The sequence below is a fragment of the Poecilia formosa genome, unplaced genomic scaffold (assembly GCF_000485575.1).
Source record: "Poecilia formosa unplaced genomic scaffold, Poecilia_formosa-5.1.2 Scaffold19, whole genome shotgun sequence".
Taxonomy (NCBI): Eukaryota; Metazoa; Chordata; class Actinopteri; order Cyprinodontiformes; family Poeciliidae; genus Poecilia; species Poecilia formosa.
In genome coordinates this window covers 2,073,860-2,094,456 of record NW_006799958.1, presented here as the reverse complement: position 1 = coordinate 2,094,456, position 20,597 = coordinate 2,073,860, and the positions used below count along the sequence as shown (strand labels likewise).

General features: G+C 39.1%; 2 protein-coding genes across 4 annotated transcripts in view; both read right to left on the bottom strand.

Moving 5' to 3' along the window:
• On the bottom strand, window positions 1–17,107 carry cwc22 (CWC22 spliceosome associated protein homolog). Of its 2 annotated transcripts, none has more exons than XM_007547224.2 (20): window positions 17,015–17,107; window positions 15,739–15,797; window positions 15,452–15,657; window positions 14,882–15,249; window positions 13,771–14,025; window positions 13,441–13,569; window positions 13,109–13,277; window positions 11,838–11,891; window positions 11,556–11,691; window positions 10,253–10,459; window positions 10,102–10,164; window positions 9,926–10,021; window positions 9,276–9,357; window positions 7,711–7,771; window positions 4,207–4,284; window positions 2,954–3,106; window positions 2,722–2,849; window positions 2,343–2,444; window positions 2,022–2,206; window positions 1–693 (listed from the first exon to the last, which is right to left on the bottom strand). In XM_007547224.2, exons 2-20 carry the CDS (start codon window positions 15,791–15,793, stop codon window positions 212–214), a joined length of 3,009 nt encoding a protein of 1,002 aa, XP_007547286.1. In that variant the 5' UTR covers window positions 15,794–15,797; window positions 17,015–17,107; the 3' UTR covers window positions 1–211. The 2 variants fall into 2 exon arrangements, with proteins under 2 accessions (XP_007547286.1, XP_016524513.1); XM_016669027.1 differs by having other exon boundaries at window positions 14,882–15,243.
• A 1,234-nt stretch (window positions 17,108–18,341) lies between these two features.
• The window catches only part of itprid2 (ITPR interacting domain containing 2), a 41,794-nt gene continuing 39,538 nt past the window's right edge, over window positions 18,342–20,597 (bottom strand). For both annotated transcript variants that reach the window (XM_016669026.1, XM_007547223.2), the window contains exon 22: window positions 18,342–20,561. In XM_016669026.1, the coding sequence (XP_016524512.1) occupies window positions 20,454–20,561 (108 nt within the window). In that variant the 3' untranslated portion in view covers window positions 18,342–20,453. The remainder of the gene's footprint in view (window positions 20,562–20,597) is intronic.

Here is a 20,597-nt window from a genome sequence, read left to right as displayed (position 1 = left end):
TTAATCAAAAACATCTACAGCAACTTTAATGTTTTTTTTTTTTCTCCTGATTTTATAAACATCAAAAATCAACAATAGAAAACAGGCTGAAGGGGAAACAGAACGACGGGTCCGAGTTAATTGACAGTATAAAGTCAGCAGGAGGTAAAGAAGGATGAGAGGAGAGGAGGAGGGAAGCTTCCCCTCGTCTGCAAGTCATCAGTCCATCACTTCATCTCCTCCTCCTCTCCTCCCTCTCTCTGTTCCTGTCTCTGTTCTCTTTATTCCTCTCTCTATCCCTTTCTCCGTCTCTCTCCTTCTCTCTCTTTTCTTCGTACTCTCTCTCTCTCCCTCGCCCACCGTCTCTGTCTCTCCCTCTGTCCCCTTCTCTTCCTCTGTCTCTTTCACTGCCGTCATCTCTCTGCCTGTCCGCTTTTCGTCTCTGGCCCTCCTGCTCCTCCTCCTGCCGCTCCTCTTCCTCCGACCTGTCTTCACGCCTTCGTCCCCGGGGGTCCCTGCGTACGCGCTCCTCCAAGTCACGCTCGCGCTCCCTCCTGTCCTTCTTCGCCTGCTTCTCGGCGTCATTGTCATTGTCGCTCCTGCCTCCTTTTCGCCTCTTGTCCACTTTCTCCTTCTTCTTCTTGTCCTTTCCTTTCTTCTTCTTCTCTTCAACGCGTCCCTTTCTCTTCTTCTTCTTGCGTTTGCTGTCAACATCTGGAAGACAAAACAAGGAGAGGAATTATTTCAGATTCTACCCAAGAATAAAAAGTTTAATGTGTAAATTTGGTAAGAAACATGGAAATTATGCAACTTTATTCTAAGAAGCCAATATGCAAACCCAATTAAATTTGTTGCTCCACACATGCATAACAACTGCAGCTTCGCTGCTACTGAACAAAGTCTACGGCTCCATATTGGACCTGACCAGCAGGATTTTATGTCTGCAATCGGGCTGCAGCGGCTTCTCAACCCATCCTCGTTCCGTAGAATCAGCTCTAAAAGTTTCTCTGTAGTCTGTTTAACCCAAAGGCTTTTTTAATGCGTTTCGCAGCCATGCAGGGAAGAGAAACTAATGACTCGGAAAACAAGTTCTCAGCTCCGCTGTCTTATACAGCAGAAATGAAGCAGGGAAATAAAAGAGCTGAAGACTACAGACGATGCACCAGCCTGAAGAACAATAACTGTCAAAAAATAAAAAAATAAAAAGAGTTTAGAAAGTTAGATCAATAAAGTGTTACTTTAGCGAAATATCTGTACAAAAATAACAAATGAACTGTTTAAATGCAAAGTTTCCACTAACAGAAGAGGAAGAATCTACAGAGACCAGAGACTAAGATCTTCACATCGGCACTAAAATGTTAAATTCTATGAATAAACTTTTTATTTGTTGATGAAATTGTAGTTCCAGACTCATTTCTGAATAATGCAAACAGGTAAAACTCTGGTGGAGATTTCATATTTCAATAAACCAATTTTCTTTCATTTAGAGAGCCTTGAAAAACAACTTATACCTCCTGAAAACATTAACTTTTGTCCCGTCACACCTGCACACTTCATTTTACTTTGGTGGGATTTTATGAGTCAAGAACACATAATTGTGCAGCACAAATACAACAGGAGGAAAGAAATGTAAATTGTGGCTTAAATTTGTGTTCTTTCCCGTCAAATACATCCACTATCGTATTTTGCCGTGCAGATATGTTCATGTTAATCAGGAATGTTGCACTTTTTCATTTTCCAAAAACAGATTCAACATTAAAGCAAAGTTTATTTGTAAAATACATTTGAAAACCAAGTCTCACTTTGTGTGAAGACTGTCAAATAAATCTATTGTAGTAAAAATACTTTAGGTTTGTGGTTGTGACATAAAAAAATATGCAGCATTTTATGAGGTATGAATTACTTTTCGGTCACTGAGTCGTCGTCTTTACACTTCATGTAACCGCTGACCGTTTCTAAACCGCAGGACCCGTTAGATGCGGGTTTGGCAGGGAGATGCTGGCAGAAATCAACATCTGGAAACAAACTCCAGCCTGACGTACCTGAGTTGCTGCTGCTGCTGCTGGAGGAAGAGGAGTCAGAATCTGAATCGCTGGAGGAATCAGAGGAGGAAGACTCCGACGACGACGAGGACGACGATGAGGACGACGAGTCAGACGATTCAACTTCCTGGTTTTGAGTCATGATCATCTTTGGTGCGTTCTTCAGGTGTTCCCTCAACTCGTCGCTGAGAAAGAAAGTTTTGCGCAAGATTTACTCGCTGATGGCAAAAATGATTCGAAATGATTAACGATCCCACGCACAGACAAAGTGACGCCGCGTCAGACATGAGAACCTGGCCTCGGCGGGTCTTTGTAACTTACGTCAAGCCTCCCAGTCCAATGGAGGTGAAGAAGTTGATGGCAAAGCGAGTGTTTCTCGGATTGTCACGAGGAAAAAGACCCTCAAAGAACGTCTGCAGGGTACTGCAAAACAAACATTAGAACGTAAGCTATAATTATATTGATATAATATATTTTCTGGAGCAAAAAATTTAAAGAAGACGGTCATAAATTGTAAAGGAATTCATGCTGTGTCTCAGGTTTCTGAAACTGACCAACATCTGCCCTTAAAAAAGGAACTATTTATTAAAACAATGATGCATATATCATCATAGTTGAATCTGTTCATCTCTAAAATTGGACAGAAACTATGTTTTTCTATTAAGTGTGTGTGTGTGTGTGTGTGTGTGTGTGTTCGTACGGGTCTTTGAGCCGCTGGTTGAGTTTTGGGAGCCCCATGTAGGCGCAGAGCTCCTGAAACAGGATTTTCACAAAGATCCTGCTGGATGATGTTGTGGTCTCCTCGCTCATTCGGATACACTCCAACACCTGATCAGCATTCATTTAAAACAAAAAGAAAACGTCACTGCTGGTTCACTCAGACCAAGATGGACCTTCTGATGTCTGACAAAAACTGGACTGTGTGTCCTTACACTCCACGGCACGGAGTCTGTGTAGAGCAGATGAGCGAACAGTCGGGCCACGTTCCTCAGTTTGTTGGTCTCCAGTCGGTGGATTGTGTCGTACTGCTCAGAAAATATGGCCTCGAAGCTCTCCATGTACTCCTTCTTCAACAGACAGAACCTCTGAAATTATACGGACAACACACAAACACACACACACAGACACACAGCTTAATAAATGTCCAGGTTCTAATTTTTAATGCAAACAAAATTGAGTCACGTGCGTCTTAACCTGAAGTAATTATACAACAGTTTCCCACAGAAAGTGTGAAACGGAAAGTTAGCATGTTAGCTATAAATGCTAATTTAATAATATAGCCAAGAATGGCATACAAGCTGTTAGTTTAGCAGACTGTGTAAGCTACTGTAAGCTAGCAGGCTATTCATAGCCTGCTAGCTAACAGTTGCACATTAGCTTAGGTAAAAATATTGCCAAAATTGTTCCCCGTTTTCTTTCTTTTCTTGGAAGAAAATAGCAGGAAGAAGAGGAAAAAATAAAAATAACCTAATTTTATTGTGGCAGATCACTTTTCCATTGTTAGCCAGAATGCTAATGTTAGCTCAAGTTATTAGTAGAACCAATATTGGCACATTATGTTATAAGAATTCCAGCTAACAGTGCATACTTTTAATTGTCCATCTTCTTTTAGCAAATAATAGACTTTGCATTCACTTTCACATTAAAGTTAGTCGTTTTCCTTTCTTTAGCTATGTCATTCAAAACTGTGCAAATAATTCATGCCAATGGACTTAACCTTCTAGGCTTTTTCAACTTTTCTGCCATGTTCTCTTATGTGCCAAGAATATGCAGACCGTTCACCTTCAGAAGAAAGTGTCTGCTTTCACTTCGGCTTCTTATGCCTCTGTTTTAACCCTTAGATTTAACGCTTGTAATTCATTAACTACATGATTAATTTAATGCCTGTACTCCATCACTTTAACACATTTTTTCACCAATGATCTTCAACAAGTGCTTCTGCCTTAGCTCAGCTTTTTGTTATGATTATGATGATATTGTACATATTGGCAAATACTATTTTCACCAGATTTACAAAATAAATGCTAAATTATTCCAGCTTATTCTATCATACAAGCATAATTTCTCAATAAAATGAACTTAATGCAACAAAAGAAAAAGGCTAGTTTTTCGATCAAACAACTACTCATCACCTTTAACGACTTTAAGTGTATTAATATCAGAGCGTGGTGATTGTGCGTCTCACCCCTGCAAGCAGACCGAAGAACTTCTCGTAGGTCCTCTGCTGAGCACAACAGTCCAGGATCATGTTGCACAGCTCTTTCTGTTCACACAAACACAAACAAACATCGTTGATATGAGCAAAATATGTTTCTGTCACGCCTCCACAGTCAAAGTAGAGTTTCACATCAAAATGAATAAGTATTGTCAATGTCTGATCAAGTCATTCACATAGCAAATTCAACAAGAACAAGTGTTGAAGTCAGTTTTACTTTAGATGAAAGAATCAGGAGGTTATTTTTATTGGATTTCAAGAAACATACAAGTTTACCTCATAAAACATTTTTTTCTTTTTAAGAATTATGTAGGGAATACACTTTATTCTTTAAAGAAACTAAGAATGAAATAAAGCAACAATGCTTGATCTTTGTCTAATAAATTTACATTCTGGTTAAGTAATCTGACATCCGATGAGTTTCATACATTTTTCTCCCCATCTCTCAATGTTGGTTCCCCAAATTGTTACTGTTTGCTCCGAAAGCCGTGCGATCCAAAAAGAACGTAAAAAAATAAATCAACTCAAAATTTTCTTGATTTATTATGAAAGACCAACACAAAGTAGTTAACGCTGAAGAACTTTTTACTATTAGTCCGTAATAGTTATTGAATGAAATTAAAACTTTAAGAACTGTGTCAGATAAGTGCTTATGGAAGTGCTCTCAAACTCCAGTCCCCAAAGGCCGATGATATCTTACAACTTTTAGTCCCTTGCCCTACATACTTGTATTAAATGGCTGAAATGCCTCACCAGCATGCAGTCATGCTCTACAGCGCTCTGCTAATGAGATAATATTGGAGCCAGGTGTGCTAAAGCAGAAAGACATCTGAAAGTTGCGGGACATCGGCCCTTGAGGACTGGAGTTCGAGGCCCCTGGCTTAGGGTGCAGGAACTGCAGAAACATGGTCTCCTTAGGCAATCTGCCATTAACTGATCAAACAGATGTGGTTTTATTGCTTTACTACTGAAATGTTCTGGAACGAAGGTTGACCAATTTGTCTTGGTTTATATATATATATATATATATATATATATATATAAAAACTGGATTCTGATCTTTAGCTTCTTAAAGCTTCTAAACCCAAAGCAGGAAGTGAGAGGGAGAGTTTATGCAGCAATGTCAACTAGACAAAGCAGTTATGCAGTAATTTTCACAAGCATATTAACCAGCTGGCTGGCTGTGATGTGATTCCACGATAATAGCCTTCTCATCGGCAACATCTGTCCCACGCATAGTTATGTCTGCCAAAGGTTGGCTCCCCACTTCTGAGCGCTGCTGCAAGGATAGCTGCGTGATTTCAGTTCTGTGAATCCAAAGCAGGTAGTTAAATGTGTAATTAAAACTCTGCTGAGAGCTGGCAAAAACGCCGTCTGACTGGAGCAGTCCTACGCGTCACACGAGGATTCATCAGCTGCCTGTTTGTGCCGAGTGGGTTAAAGGAGATGCGTTGGTTTTTCTTGACTTTGACGTGACAGCTTCGATAGCAGCGTGGTTCTGGTGCGGTAAACACTTGAGCGGGCACGGCGGCGTGAGGCGTAAGGAGCGGGCAGGGCGTGTCGGTGGACAAGCGTCTTCGAAAGTGTGTGTCGCAGCTGCTGTGAGTGATTCAGCCTTGATGATGAGTGACAAGGCCGACAGCGCCGACCTCTCTTAAAAACACGCGGCGTTCGTGTCTGAATGTTTGTACGGAGAGGCGCCGCAGAGCACAGCAGGTGTTTGCTCGAGTTCAAACACATTCTTGTATTAAACAAAGTCTGAGATAGTAAAGACGCGTCTGAGGGGGCGGCTGTCGGAGAAGAGGACGAAAAAACACCCAGCATGATATTCATTCCTCTCTGCTTTCAGAAAACAATCAATCCAGGGTTCGGAACATGCAGGATTAACCGATTCAAGACAGGATGTGAACCTAAAAGTGCTAAATAAACAGCATGTTATTTATCATGTGGTTTATTGTGATAAATAAAAGGTGAACACCATTCCTGGCTTCTAAGACGTCATTGCAAGCAGAGGCACATCGATAACAAAGTTACAAAAAATATATTTTTGGAAGTTTATGTTTTTCAGCTGAATTAGGCCTTTTTTCCACAGTTGAATCCAAAAATGTTTGACACGTGTGCTTTAAACTAAATCCAACTGTCTAGAAAAAAAGTTTATTTCTAAAGCCCATTAAGCAATCAACACACAAGTTTATCCTCACAATTACAAAGACAGACACACACAGCTGACTGGCAACTATCAACATCTAAACTCTATTATTATCATTAATGTGACCTGAGGACCACACACACACACACACACACGCACACACACAGATGAAGCTGCAGACACAAAGGATGGTAAGTTATACCATCCTTTGTGACCAGTTAATAACTGGTCACAAAAGGAGGTCAAACTATTAGTTGAAGAAGCTACATAAAATATAGTTGTGTAGCATAGAGAGGCATTTAGCTGTGATAAGAAATAAATGATAAATCTGTCTGCATATATATCGATCAGAAGGACGGCAGATTTCACTCTGCATTGAGTAAAATAATGTAAGGTGGATTTTTTACAAAACTTGCATCTTATTTTAAGCTAAAACTAAGAAATGATTTAGAATGTGATGACAGAATATTCAAAATAAAACCACCAATTACAGAACATGGCCTATGATTTGAGTATTTAGAAGACTGAAGCCTCAGACGGTAAGATGTCAAACAGCGCTGTGGCATCATTCATCCTCCAAGTCTGCTGATGTGAAGAGAATGTCAAGTAATAAAGGGAAGCATGGAGACAGAGAGTGACGTCACAACGTAGCTATGATATTTAGCAGCTCTCTGAGGAATTGTTTTGACAGGAGGGTGAAAGAAAAGATCAAATAAAGCCTTGTCCCTTTGAGTCAGTTAAACTCATGCTGATTGGTTGACAGCTAAAGCAAAAAGAAACTTCATTCTAGGATGTCAAACCCTTTTTACACAAATAATGGGCATAATTACCATCAATGAAGCAGGGATGGAAGTAGGGCAACCAGCTCTGATCACCACAAGCCAGTGTGTCCTGCAAGATTTAGACTGATCCTCGCTCCAACACGGTGACTTTACCTCCCCAGGATGTCATGAAGTTCAATACAAACCTGGTAATAAGCCATTTATTTGATTTAGCTGAGCTGAGCCTGTTGAGGGCATGAATTGGCCCTTGAGACAAAAGCCTTGGGTGCAACACAAACAATGGAGCGTGTGCGCGTCGGCAATGTCACAACGCCTTTTAGTGAGCATAAAAACACGAAACCCTTTGGGAATATCTTTGCTGCCCGATCAAAGGACGAGCTGCATGCCACAACTATCAGATTTTTATTTGTATAATGAACCAAGTATCAATGATTAAGGACTGCTTTGTGTTTGTCTTTCACATAAATGCAGAGAAGATTTTGAAAGGTGTATGGAGGGTTACATTACTGATCAGTTCAAGCCCTTCTCTGTTCATAGACTTACTGTTTGGCTGTCAGGAAAGTCCATCTTGATCAGTTTGTGGGCGCATTCCTCAAAGTCCAAGCTGCAAAAATAACAAACATATAAACCAAACATATTGACAGCTGCAAATGTGTTTCATCTTTATCTCATTATAACCCGGCACAACTTCTTTGGGGAAACCATGGCAACCGCACAGGCTAGCATGTTTAGGGCCACCTCTGTGAGGATATTTATTAAGGAGATGACATTCAAAACACCAATCATTACAGCATTATAGAAGCACGTCTGGAAGCAAGAACGCTCCTAAAATCTCCATCTTCAGTCGTCTTATATTAAAAGTGTCTCTCACAAAAACAGCCTCACTCTCTCTCAGCCTTAAATAACCGTCCAACTCAATCAAATATAGCAGGAGCTGTGAGTAACTGCCAACACCCAGAGACAAAACTGAGTCACCGGCTGTGCCAATGTGCATCTCTGAGGCAGGGTGGGTGGGTGTGTGTGTGTGTGTGTGTGTGTGTGTGTGCGTGCGCAGTTGTTTAGTTGTTCTGTTCAGGACATTTTCTGGCATATTTATCAACGTTTTGAAGACAGGTGGGACTTATGGGGGCCAAAGCCCAGACCTAATGCAGTGGACTCCCCTGTTTTTTAGGGTTAAATGCAGTTTCTAAAATGAATTAAAGTCGTTAAAAAGGGCTGGGCAAAATGAACTAAAAATGAAATCATTGATGTTTTTCATACCAGATCAGAAAATATTTTTTAAACAGTGGCTTCTATTACAATCAACCCCTCTGTGAGTTGTATAATGTTGTATTAGGGCTTGGCTATGAGAATTTTTGTTTAATTATGAGAACATAGTCATAATATTACCAAAAAAAGAACATTTTAAAATTATGATAAAAACAAAAAAGTAATTTTAATGTAAAAAAAAAAAAAAAAGCTTAGATAGTTAATATTTTGGTTATTTTTTGTATTGGGAGTTCTCATAAAATTATAACCTCATCCTCCTAATATCTTTATTAGATATGCATTATTCTGGTAGTATTTACTGATTTATTCAGTTTATTATTAATTTATTATTTTGTTGCATTATGACTTTATTCTCGTTTTATCATGACTGTGATATTTGTGTAATAATATGACTATATTCTTGTAAAAAAAAATTGTTTGCCTTATCCTTATATTCTGTCGTTGAACTGACTTGAATTTAAATTAATAGAATCTGTAAAAAAAACTTTGAGCATGCTGACATCACTCTGAACTAAGGTCATTGTTGGAAAAAAAAAATCCAGATTTTCCAAATACTAAATTTTCAAAAAACAAAAATTTGACTACTTGATAAAATATATGAAGTTGTGTGTGTGTGTGTGTGTACCTGGACTGAATAGCGAGGTAAATGGTTCTTCTGAAAGCGACGAGGTTGACTTCTGTCTTGTCAAAGATGGTGACCTTCTCANTCAATCAAATATAGCAGGAGCTGTGAGTAACTGCCAACACCCAGAGACAAAACTGAGTCACCGACTGTGCCAATGTGCATCTCTGAGGCAGGGTGAGTGTGTGTGTGTGTGTGTGTGTGCGTGCGTGCGTACCTGGACTGAATAGCGAGGTAAATGGTTCTTCTGAAAGCGACGAGGTTGACTTCTGTCTTGTCAAAGATGGTGACCTTCTCATCTGAGAGAGAGAGAGAGAGAGAGAGAGACAGAGAGAGAGAGCAGTTTGACTAGTTGGTAAAGGTTTTTTACTCAATGCTTATCAGAATATTGCAAAGATCATAAAAATAAACCTAATTCAACACTTATGTTGTAAACATCCCAAATGTAATCAAATTTAATAACATAAACTTCTGATCAGCTAATAACTCTTCACTGGTTGAGACCAAAAAGCTTCTTATGATATGACCAAAAAGAGTTTGTTTGTTTTCCCAACAAACCAGATCAAATTATTTTTAGAGCAAGTCACAAAAAGGTACAAAGTAATTTTTTCCCCTGATTGGATACAAAAACCACTGAATTTAAATTTTTTAATGCACAAACGTTGAAGCCATGTCGTCATAAAATTTTCTTTTCAAAGCCATTTTCTTTTAAATATGGAGTTTAAAAATGCAGACACCTAAATCCTAAACCCAAAAATATAACAATGACTAGAACAAAATAATTTAAAGCTCTAATCTATATAATGTCAACATTGTTAGGATAACCTTTAATTAAAAATGGCAGCAACTTCTCTTTGTTAATCTTACCTTCTCCCGCTTCCTCGTTCTCGTCCTCCTCCTCGTCTTCATCGTCGCTGCCATCGCCCTCCTCTCCTGAATCGCTGCTGCCTTCATCCAGGATGTCTGACAGAAGGCCACAGCTGATTGGTCAAACTGCGGCACAGGCCACCGTGAACTGGACTCAAAGTGAAGGGCGTTCTCACCTCTCTTGATGGTTTTGTATTTCTCCTCGTTCTCTAGGAAGTCTGGGTCCAACTTGAACACGTCTACGTGAACACACAAACACCAATAATGTTTACACACACACACACACATCTTGATGAAGCTACTCCCGCCCCTTCCTCTGCATCTTACTGAGGATGTCCTCTGGGTTGTACTCGTCATCCAGCGGCAGCATGTGGGTGAACTGGTCGTCCTCGTCCACCAGGTCCAGGCCTTCAGGGATGACGGGGTGATCTTTGAAACCGTCCTTCCTGATGGCAAACATCACCTCGATCATGTACTGGACCCTTTTGTCAATGGACGATTCATGGAGGATATTCCTGAGACGCTCGAATATGGCTGCAAGAAAGAAAGAAAGAAGTTTTCTGTTTAAATATTCAGCAGGTTTTAAGATTAAAACTCTGCAATTGAAAGCAGAAATGCTCAACAGATGGACAGATGACAGGATTCCTATACATTTTTCCAAGTAAAAATTCCATATTGTTCCCAGACTTCCTAGTCGTTTGAGTTCACATTAAAACGTAAGATAATCACGAACCTATAAATTTATGGGGAATATTTCTACAACTTGCTGCCCTTAATCAATTAATCTGCAAAAACGTGAAGCTAGGAGGAAGGAAGGAAGATCAAAAGGAGAGAAAGAAAGGAAGTGGACAAGGAAGGATGGAGGCAAGGCTGAAAGAACACAATAAAGAGGGACTTTTAAAGAAAAGCAGGACACAAAGAAGGAATTATTGAAAGGATGGAGAAAAAAAGGATGACACAAATATGGCAGGTGCAAAGGACAAGGAGGAGGAAGAAAGGATACAAGAATGGAAGAAAAAAGGCACAGAAAGGATAGACAGCAGGGAAAAGACAGGAGAAAGGAAAAAAGAAAGGAAGGAAAGATATGAGAAGGAAAAGGAACGGATGAATGAATGTTTGAAAAAACAAAGAGAAAGGAGGGCACAGCTTTCAGAGAACAGGAGAGATAAAGAAAAAAAAAGTTTGGAAACAGAAACATTTCCCAATCTGCTTTTAGCCATTGATAGATTTTAGATCTGAAAAGTAGTGAAAAAATTAAATTCCTGACTTTTCCAGACCTTGCGATAATGGAAAAACAAATGGAGAGAAAATGGAAGGATGGATGGACAAATGGACCGATTACTGAATGGATGTTGAACAAAACGATAGATGGGAGATAATAAAACAGACGGACGGACGGATAGATAGATGGATAGATGGATGGCTTATAATCAACAGAACAATTAAAGTCTGGAAATGCAAATATTTCCACACTATTTTCTTTTTACTTAACCAGACCTGGAAAACACCTGAATCAGGTTGCATGTTATTCTGGTACATCTAAACCTGCACCAGAACCCTGGTACATCTAAACCTGTGTTGACCTTTTTAAACAGAAGACACCACATCAACAGCTGCTGATGGAGAGTACCATTGATTCCACGGGGTGAGACCTCAGTCAGCTTGAGTCCACACTCCTTGAGGAAAGAGATGGCCACCTCCACGCTGTCGTCAGTCGGACGCTCCAGCAGCAGAGTGAGCATCTCCAAACACAAAACCTCGTGGGCCTGAAGGAGGAGCAGAGTGAGAAATGCAACACGAACTCTCTCACTCACACACACACACACACACACACACACACACACAAACGACCACATTTGGACGTTGACACTCGAACTGCATGACAGCAAGGGAAGGAGAAATCAGGACCTACCACGTTCTGGTTGATGAGATGAGCCACAAACTTTGAGGCCGTCAGGCACTGTTGCTGTAGGAAGAGGCTTTAATGAACAACTTTTCCCAAAACCATTAAACATTACAAAGCATTAAGTTTTACAATGAGAGCGAAAAGCGTTCCTCTGCTGAATTATCTCCTTTAAAAACCGAACAGATTGTACAAACTTCGACAGCAGCACATGGAAACACATTCTAGGTTGTGTTTAAAAGCCTCCTCTGCCAGCTACGTCTCTCATTTAGCTCCAGATCTTTCTCCACTCAGTAATTTGGACTGGCATCGCCTCCACCTGTTCATGTTGGAAAAGTTCCACCTCTGGGAACAAAGGTGAATCTGTCACATTCAAACTGCTCATTCACTCGAAAACCACTTCTCTGAAAGGAAACGTTTGCTATTGTTAGGCCTCTGAATGAATTCACCTGAAAGAGCGTTTAAACTAGACTCCAATTGAATAAAACATTACTGAGAAGGGTCACAAGTAGTGCTGCAAATGACGATCACTTTAATTACTGATTAATCGATCGATTGCATAAAATAAATTGGCATGTTCTGCAGGTTTTTCGTTTAATCAAAAGGAAACGTTTTGATTAAACGTTTAAAAAAAATGGCTTTTATTGTACAAAAGCCATTTTTGTACAATATTACAAATACGTTAAAAGATGCAAATAAGCAAATTCTTCAATAATTTTTTTTTAAATACGAAAATAAAAATGTCTGAAATGCAATAAGATAGCATTCCTGTAGTGTATGCTTGATCATTTGTAGGTAAAGGAAAAAAATACTATCTACTAATCAGTTATTTTTTTTAAATTAATACTTTAGGACAGTAAAAGGTGCTTAATATGAGATTGTTTTTCTCAGACTTTGAAGCAGGTGAAGCTAAAACAGCCATTTGAGGAGCTCTGGGTAGAACAGATTTGAAGGAAAAGGGATTTTTTTTCATCTTTAATGCAAAATATATGTATATTTTTGTGCAGTTTGGGATTAATATCTGCAAAGAAATTAAACCAAATTACTATTTCAATTACTAAATCGATTACTAATCCGATTAATCACAATTAATTCAATTAATTGTTTCAGTCCTACAGGGATCACAAGTAGGAGAAGCCACTGAAGATCATCACTACATTTAAGCATGCCATTTAAAAATCCAAAACTTTCAAAAGAGTTTATTACTTCCCCACAGAAGATTTTAAAAAAAGCCAGAAATATAATTGGTTATTAATCCTTGAAGCCTGACTGACGGGTACCTTGAGGTTGCGGCGGTAGCTCCTCCTGAAGCTTAAGATGAGGCGTTTAAGGATCAGCTCTCCGATCTGTGGGAACTTTGAGTTGATGATGGCCACGACAGAAGCGTACACGTGAGTGAAGATGGGCGAAGCTGCTTGGGCCTGCAGCACTGACCGAGCCAGAAGGCCCCTGGCAGACAGACGGAGGAGCAGCCGAAAAGTTACAGCATACAAACGGCAAACCTCTTTCTGCTTGCTATCACATCATCAGCTGTTCTACATCTAGGAAATATTTGGAAAATTGAAAAAATAAACCAGAATTTGCATTAGTGTACAATTAAATAATTGCTCACCTTCCTCTGACGATGTTTTCTTGCAGCAGCTCCTGGATGATGTTCACAATGTTGGACACATTGACTTTGTTGATCAGACCGTTGATGGACTTCTTCAGAGCCTCCCAGCTCATCCTCTGATAGGCCAGGCTGTGAAAAAGGGTGGGACATCAGTGATTACGCAATGTCAACGGATAGAGATAATTGATGTCAGTAGCAGTCTGCCGTTCAACTTGATTCAACAAACTTTGAAACAAAAGTACCACAAGACAAACAGTAAAAGAGGTTTGTAGTTTTTTTGTAAGACTAATCAACGATCAGGAGGTGTCAGAGGAACAAACCCAATCTTACCTGCTCTTGTCTGTGATCTGCTGTTGCATCATGCGTAGTTTGGCCGGCGGGATGTAAGCGCCACCGGTCCTCGTCAGGATCGGGTCCAGCTCCTCTTTCTTCTTCTTGACCGGCGGCTCTTCGCCGGCGGCCGACTCCTTGTCCGCTGGAGGGGAGCCAGAGCGGCCCCGCCTCCTGCGTTCTGAGTCTTCATCTCTGTTGGCTCGCCGATCAAAACGTCTGTCCCTGTCGTCGCGTCGGTCGTCGTAGCGATCTCTGTACGCAGATGAAAGGAGGAGTTTTTAGGTTATTTTAAAAAGGCAGAGACGCAAACAGGAACCTTACTTGGTGCTTTTGAAATGTTCTTTTTGCAAATTGCAGAGGAACACAGCACACTACTGGAGCATGTTTCTCACCAGAAACGGTAAGCTTCACTTAGACTGACTGGTTTTCTGGAACAGAATGAGCTTTAGTAGGTTTAGCTGGCTTTATCTGTTGCAAAAACACATTTCAATGTTTGACTCAATCATCTGGTAGTTGATCTGAGATGAAGTTGAAAACACTTGAAGTGGTCATCCTCCTTTTTTTTATCTGCTGAGCCACTGGCATTGAAGCAAATGCTCAGCATGATGCTGCCATCACCGAGACTTGTGGCACAGAGCACTTAGGTTTCAAAGTCTCACCTTGATCTTCAGGTTGAGGTTTGACCTTTAATCCCAGGTAAATATTACAACTTCCAAGAAACAGGACAGATACAACAGAGACATCAAAGCCTAAAAAATGACCTTCATTACAGTGACGTGTGTACGTAAACCTTTGACTAGGACTGGTAAAAACAAAATGCTACAAGCATCAAGAAATTACAGATTCTAGTTTTAAAAAGACATATTTCACAGATTATTTGCTTAGATCAGATTTAAATATCATGTAGTGTTAATATTGTAAAAAGTTAATTACACACATAATTTAGATTTTAAGCATGTCATCATGATACAATAATCTCAAAACCATTTCCACACCTTCTTGTAATAGAGATAATAATGTTTTGTTTTATGTTTTGTTGATAGGATTTTGCCAAAGTTGATTATCATGTTTATAAGTCTGACTGGTACTCTGTGTCTCTGTATCTTACCGAGCGTAGCGTCTCCTGTCGAAGCGGTCTCTGTTCCAGTCTCTTTCTCTGGATCTGGAACGATCCCGTCCTCTTGACCTGGATCTGTCTCTCCCCTTAGACCTGGATCTTTCCCGTCCTCTTGATCTAGACCGTGATCTTCCCCGTTCTCTGGATCTGGACCTGGACCTTCTTTGTTCCCTGGATCTGGATCTGGATCTAGCCTCTCGGCTGGATCTGGATCCCGACCTTTCACGTCCCTTAGACTTGGATCCGTCTCTCTCTCTGGATCTGGATCGGTTGTTTTCTTTGGACTCGGATCCGTCTTCTTCCCTGGACCGTTTAGTCTCTCTAGATGAGGATCTGTCGCTCTCTTTGGACCTGGCTCTCTGGGAGAACAACAGAAGAGAAGATTTAAGTACCATTTCTTCTAACTGGTAATACAAATCAGAACAATTTAACAGCAGGATGAAATTGAATTACCCTGAGAACATCAGACAAGTAGAAAAACATGCTGCTTTAGAAAAAAATGCCCTGTGACAAACTTTTAATTTTCTAGCTCATACTGTGGGAAGCTGAAAGTCATCTTACTGGTATCTGTGCCACACTGCTCCTGATCTTCACTAGAGCACGTTGATGTTCATCATCATCACTGCTGCTGCCGTCTGAGCTGCTAGCGGAGGAGCTCTTGGATTTGTTACTGCCCTCTGGAGAGGATTCCTTCTTAGAGCTTTTCTCCCTTGCATTAGCTGGCTGAGGTTTCTGTGCTCCTGGACTGGATTCATCATCTGAAGGTCCTACACACACAGAGAAAGAGCAACACATTTGTTAGATATATGAACTACTAGAAATAAAGGAGACTAAGAAGTAGATGTTACCATTTCTCTCTCTTTGTTTAGGACTGGAGCTTTCACTTCTGACTGGAGAATCCATCCCTCTAGAAATAATAATAAAACAAAGGAACAAATTGAGAGAACACAAAGATTCTGATGAGAACAGCACATTTTGATAATCAGTAACTTCAGGTGTTGGTTTACAGCGAAGCCTGTCACAATAAGCAATTATGAGTACTCAATTAATCACACGATGAATTAAAAGGAGATCAATAGTTTCCATTTGGATGACAAACATTTTTTAAAGGGCAATTTTGTTAACAGAGACATCATAATACATTTTTATTGATAGCTTCGGTTGTGCTTTTTTAAAAATATAATTTCCATTTTATTTTATTTTTTTTGTTGCTGTTGATTTTTATTTTGGATATTAAAAATGCCTTCTGGTTTCAGTGTTAAGTGTTCTTTACAAAATTAAAGTGCACTGGCCTCTGAGAGAAAATAAAATCACATTATTATGCCATTATCAATTTATTACTTGACAGTTTTGAAGTTTTGGACTAATTTGAAGGGAAAACAACCCACTTTTTTTTTTTTTTGCAGAACTGGCCACCTGATTAGTACACTCCATAAGCTCCATTGTTAGATTTTTTTTTTAATTATTATTATTTTTAAGCGATTTAGAACTGATTTGATCTGTATCATATCCCCCCTAAGTAATCCAGGTACTCGGCAGCCAAAGATCTAACTACTAATAGCTGGACACTCAAAAGCAGTGAAGTTAATCTGCTTAGACAAACGGAAACATTCAGGTGACAGTGAAAAACACTGATCACTGACATTTGTTATCAGATTTTATATTTAATTTATCACATCACGTAGTTTGGTTTCTCATTTATGTTTAATCTTATTAAAATAGACATTTAGCTATTACACTACTCAGAATTCCAGTTTTTTATTTTTTTGGCATGTTAAGAGAATTTGCCTGAAGCTGAAGAGCAAGGCCAGAAAGGAGACCGGAAATCCCTAAATAAGCTTATACACATATGTAATTTGTGAACTAGGGTTACTGTTGGTGACCTACTTAAGCAACAACAACATCAGTACCTAAATAAATAGTCCCAGAAGACGGGAATTGTTTTATCCACATGTGTATTTGTGTGAGCTAATGCTAGCTTCTACGCTAACTCTACCTGATTTGTAAAAAACAAGCTAAAGTAGCGTTAGCATAAACTTCTGCGGTTGAAACCGGTTTATCCTCTGTCTCTGGTTAAACACTAATACTTTCCTTAAAGTTTTAAGTCTCTAAATAATGTCTTACCGTAGCCGTTTTGAGACTTATTTAAATATCTGTCGTTTTGTGGCGGAAAACGTTGCGCTGTAAACAGCAACCTCTTCCGGGTTAAAAACTGTTTCCGGATTTCATAATAAAAGTTTCCAAGAAACATTAAATATTTTTGGAAATCCAGCGATTTGTACTTGAAATATTGAGTCAAGTAAAGCAAATTGTGGAAAAGGAATGAAAAGGAAAGAAATGTACAGAAATATAAAGTTGATGTGTTAAAAAACTATAAATGTCAGACAAAGATAATCTGAGTAGTGAGTGTAAAATTGGATCATAAACAGGGAAAAGAGAAGCATAACTACGAGTTGTATTAACATTTTATACAACTAGCATGGATTAAGCATTATGATAAAACAAAAACAACTAAGCTTAATTAATTCAATTATATAAAATTCATACAAGACCAAACTAAAAGACGCCATACACCTAGAAAGCTAAAGACTTTTGAGACAGGCATTGTTTCAAAGGAAAAAAATATATAATGAGTATTTTTTTTTATTAAAATATGCCATGTTGAGAAAGATCCATATATTTCTCAGTAATAAAAGAAAAATTTTCCACAGCAATCAAATCTCATATGCATGCACTATTGCAATAGGGAGCAATTAACCAAACAGTTTTTTTGTTGTTTTTTTGGGGGGTGGGGGTGGGTTGCAGTGGAAAGAAGCTGGAGTACCCAAACATGCATATTGGAGAACATACAGAGACCCCTGGACAGGTTAAAATCTCAGTCTTGGCTATTTTACCTTAAAAGTTAAAATATTTAATCTTAATATTTTCCAATTGAAATTAGTTAGAAAAGCTTGTAAAGACCTTGCGATCTTTACAGGGGAACTATTGCCCAAACTTTCTACTGGAAACATCAAATTTTAAACTATTACAAGATGTTGCAGCTTTCAGTTCAATTATTTCTTCGTCTTTTATTACATGCGACTAACCAGTTTGAATTCTTACTTCTTAAATTTTAACAGGTTTCTGTTAAAATTTAAATTGGTTTAATACTTCTGCTTATTTTAACAGTTAAAGTTGTTTCAAGATTTCTGCTTCATTTCTGTTTTTCATTTAATTACAGCAACCACAATGCAGTTTTTGGACAAAAATGCTAATTTTCTAGTTTTACTTGACTTATTCTATTTTATTTTAATTTACAAGGTCCATTTAAGACTCATTTTCTGCATAAATAAAACACGACATTATAGATGTAAGTCGACGTGTCCAACAAATAATTTTGTTAATAAAAACAAATTAAATTCATTAACACAGTAAAGTAAAAGGTAAAATGCAAGCACTCTCACACGTGTTTGTACTGAAAATAAATACATCTTTATTATTATCTCTACAGTGACCCCTCCCTACATCAGACTTAGGACACAATACAAAATACACATCATCATCATCATTATTAGTAGTAGACATGGACAGAAATTTATAACCACCAACATTCAGACAGAAAAGTGTGATTAAGAGTGGATTCTTGATCTCAATGTAATAAGCAGTGTTTACCCAGCAGACCTGTGTTTGTGAACATAACCGCAGGCTGAAAAAGTTGAAGCGTTCACATTCCTGGAAGAATGCATTAAGGTCCCATGATAACACCTGAGCCAGCTTAACATGCTGTAGAACCATTGTAAATGTGACTGAGAACTCAGTTTTGAAATAATAAGCTAGTTTAAGCTTCACTTTAAAGTTTACACAAATTCTACCAACACAGCTCTGCTCTCAGGAAACAAATGCAATCTTGCGCACAGATTTGTACAGATATTGTCCAAATAAGATGAGGAAAAAAAAAAAAAAGTTAGAGGCCTCCTATTGACAGTTCCCTCAGCCAATCGCATTCAACTTACATATGTACAGACCGTCTTTCTAAATTCACCGACTGTTCAAAAACCCGTGAGGCACCACACAAGCTTTAATGCTTTAAAGAAAGAAAAAACAAGGTAGTATTGAACATAATGTCATCAAGCGGTTCTGCTGGTTCTGTGGAGTTTTCTGTATTAAAGGCCTCTGAAATGTTTGCTAACAAAAACCTAAAAATTAAAAACAAACAAAAAAAAAACTCAAAACATATTCAATGTGTTCACATTATTGCACGCATTTTTCATCCAAGTGGAACCAACATGCTAATGCAGCAAAAGCTGAAGAAGGCAGTCGACACATAGTCATCCTCATCACTTCAACCTACCAAAACCTCGGACCTTTAACCCTCAGCACCTCCCGGCAACGCACACAGACCACTTTCTTTATCCCGCAAACCATGGGCTTCAAACTGCCCAACTGAGCATCTTTCAGGAAATTTAATGCAGGTTGATGTAGATTTTTTTTTTTTGATGGTGCAGAAAAGAAATGTCAGAATCAGAATGGAATGTTTATTTTCTGCTCATCAGTTCATAGACGTATCCCTTTTCATCTTGTGACCATAAACTGGCTGAAGCAACAGTGTGTTGCATAAGGTGACTTAAAGGCGGCGACTGAAGCAAGAAGAATGATGAGGGTGACGGCGATGAGGATGATTATGCATCAAATTTCTCAATAAAACTGTCCAAAACTGGTTTTCCTAAGGTGAAATGTGCATGGAATGAGGGGGGGAATACAAAAACGCTCACAGCGAGTCTGAGAAAGACTGAACAAAGCAAACTTACACAAAAATGTCCATTAAGACAATTTAAGAAGATGTTAAGAGATGTTAGAGATGGTAAAGACTCAATTCATAGCTCGTGTTTTCCTTTAGGTTATTCAACAACTGTCTGAATAATTTCTGCCTCTACCTCGACAGGAATTTCAGTAAGATCCCATTTTATTTTCCAACTGCTGTTTTATTTGGTGGTAAATAAACATAAATATGATTGTATGAACTGGATATGGAATCTAAGGAGCTAATGACTAATCATAAAAAAAACAAACAGGTTGAGGAAAAACATGTTTAAGTTAAATTAACATTAAACTGCTTGGCTAGAAGCACAGATATAGGAGACAGATCTTTAAAATGGATGCAACTGAAAGAAAATAGGAAGTATTGCGTTGCTATTATGGTACAAGATGCTGTCCTTAGTGGTGATTCTAGATGCAGTGGTATTAGTGGCAGTAGTGGTAGCTGAATTGTCAGGGATGCTGACTACAGCTCTTTTATACATGAAGAAGAAGAAGAAGAAGAAGAAGAAGAAGAAGAAGAAGAAGAAGAAGAAGAAGAAAAAGAGGTGAGAAGTTGAGAAATTTTCAATGATGCACCAAGAAAGTGGAAGCCTCCCCCATCTGCAGCAGGGTTTTTCACAGATGGCTCATCAGTGTTACCAACATACAGTGTCACAAGCACATAGTGTCGCACAGTGTTACTCGGGTGTACAGTGTTAAAGACAGGCAGTGGTTTTTGTTCAGGTCCCGGTTGCTAAGGCTGGCGGGCGGGCGCCGTTCTGCCGGGCTACATGGGCTGTTGCCGGGCAGAAAAGGTCGAGCCCTGTGGAGACGCAGCAGCTAGCAGCTCGTTGTAGATCTCCCGTCGGACCTCCTGGGCCACGCTCTCTCGGATCTAGAAGAAAGAAAAAAAAAGAAGCAGAAATGGTGA

Excerpts from the sequence above, each read along its gene's own strand:
- cwc22 (XM_007547224.2), bottom strand. The coding sequence starts at position 15,793 with ATGGATTCTCCAGTCAGAAGTGAAAGCTCCAGTCCTAAACAAAGAGAG. Across the intron at positions 7,772-9,275 it reads TACCTCGCTATTCAGTCCAG|CTTGGACTTTGAGGAATGCG; the intron begins GTACGCACGCAC and ends TTATTTTTGCAG. Across the intron at positions 2,445-2,721 it reads AACCAGCGGCTCAAAGACCC|TACCCTGCAGACGTTCTTTG; the intron begins GTACGAACACAC and ends TTTGTTTTGCAG.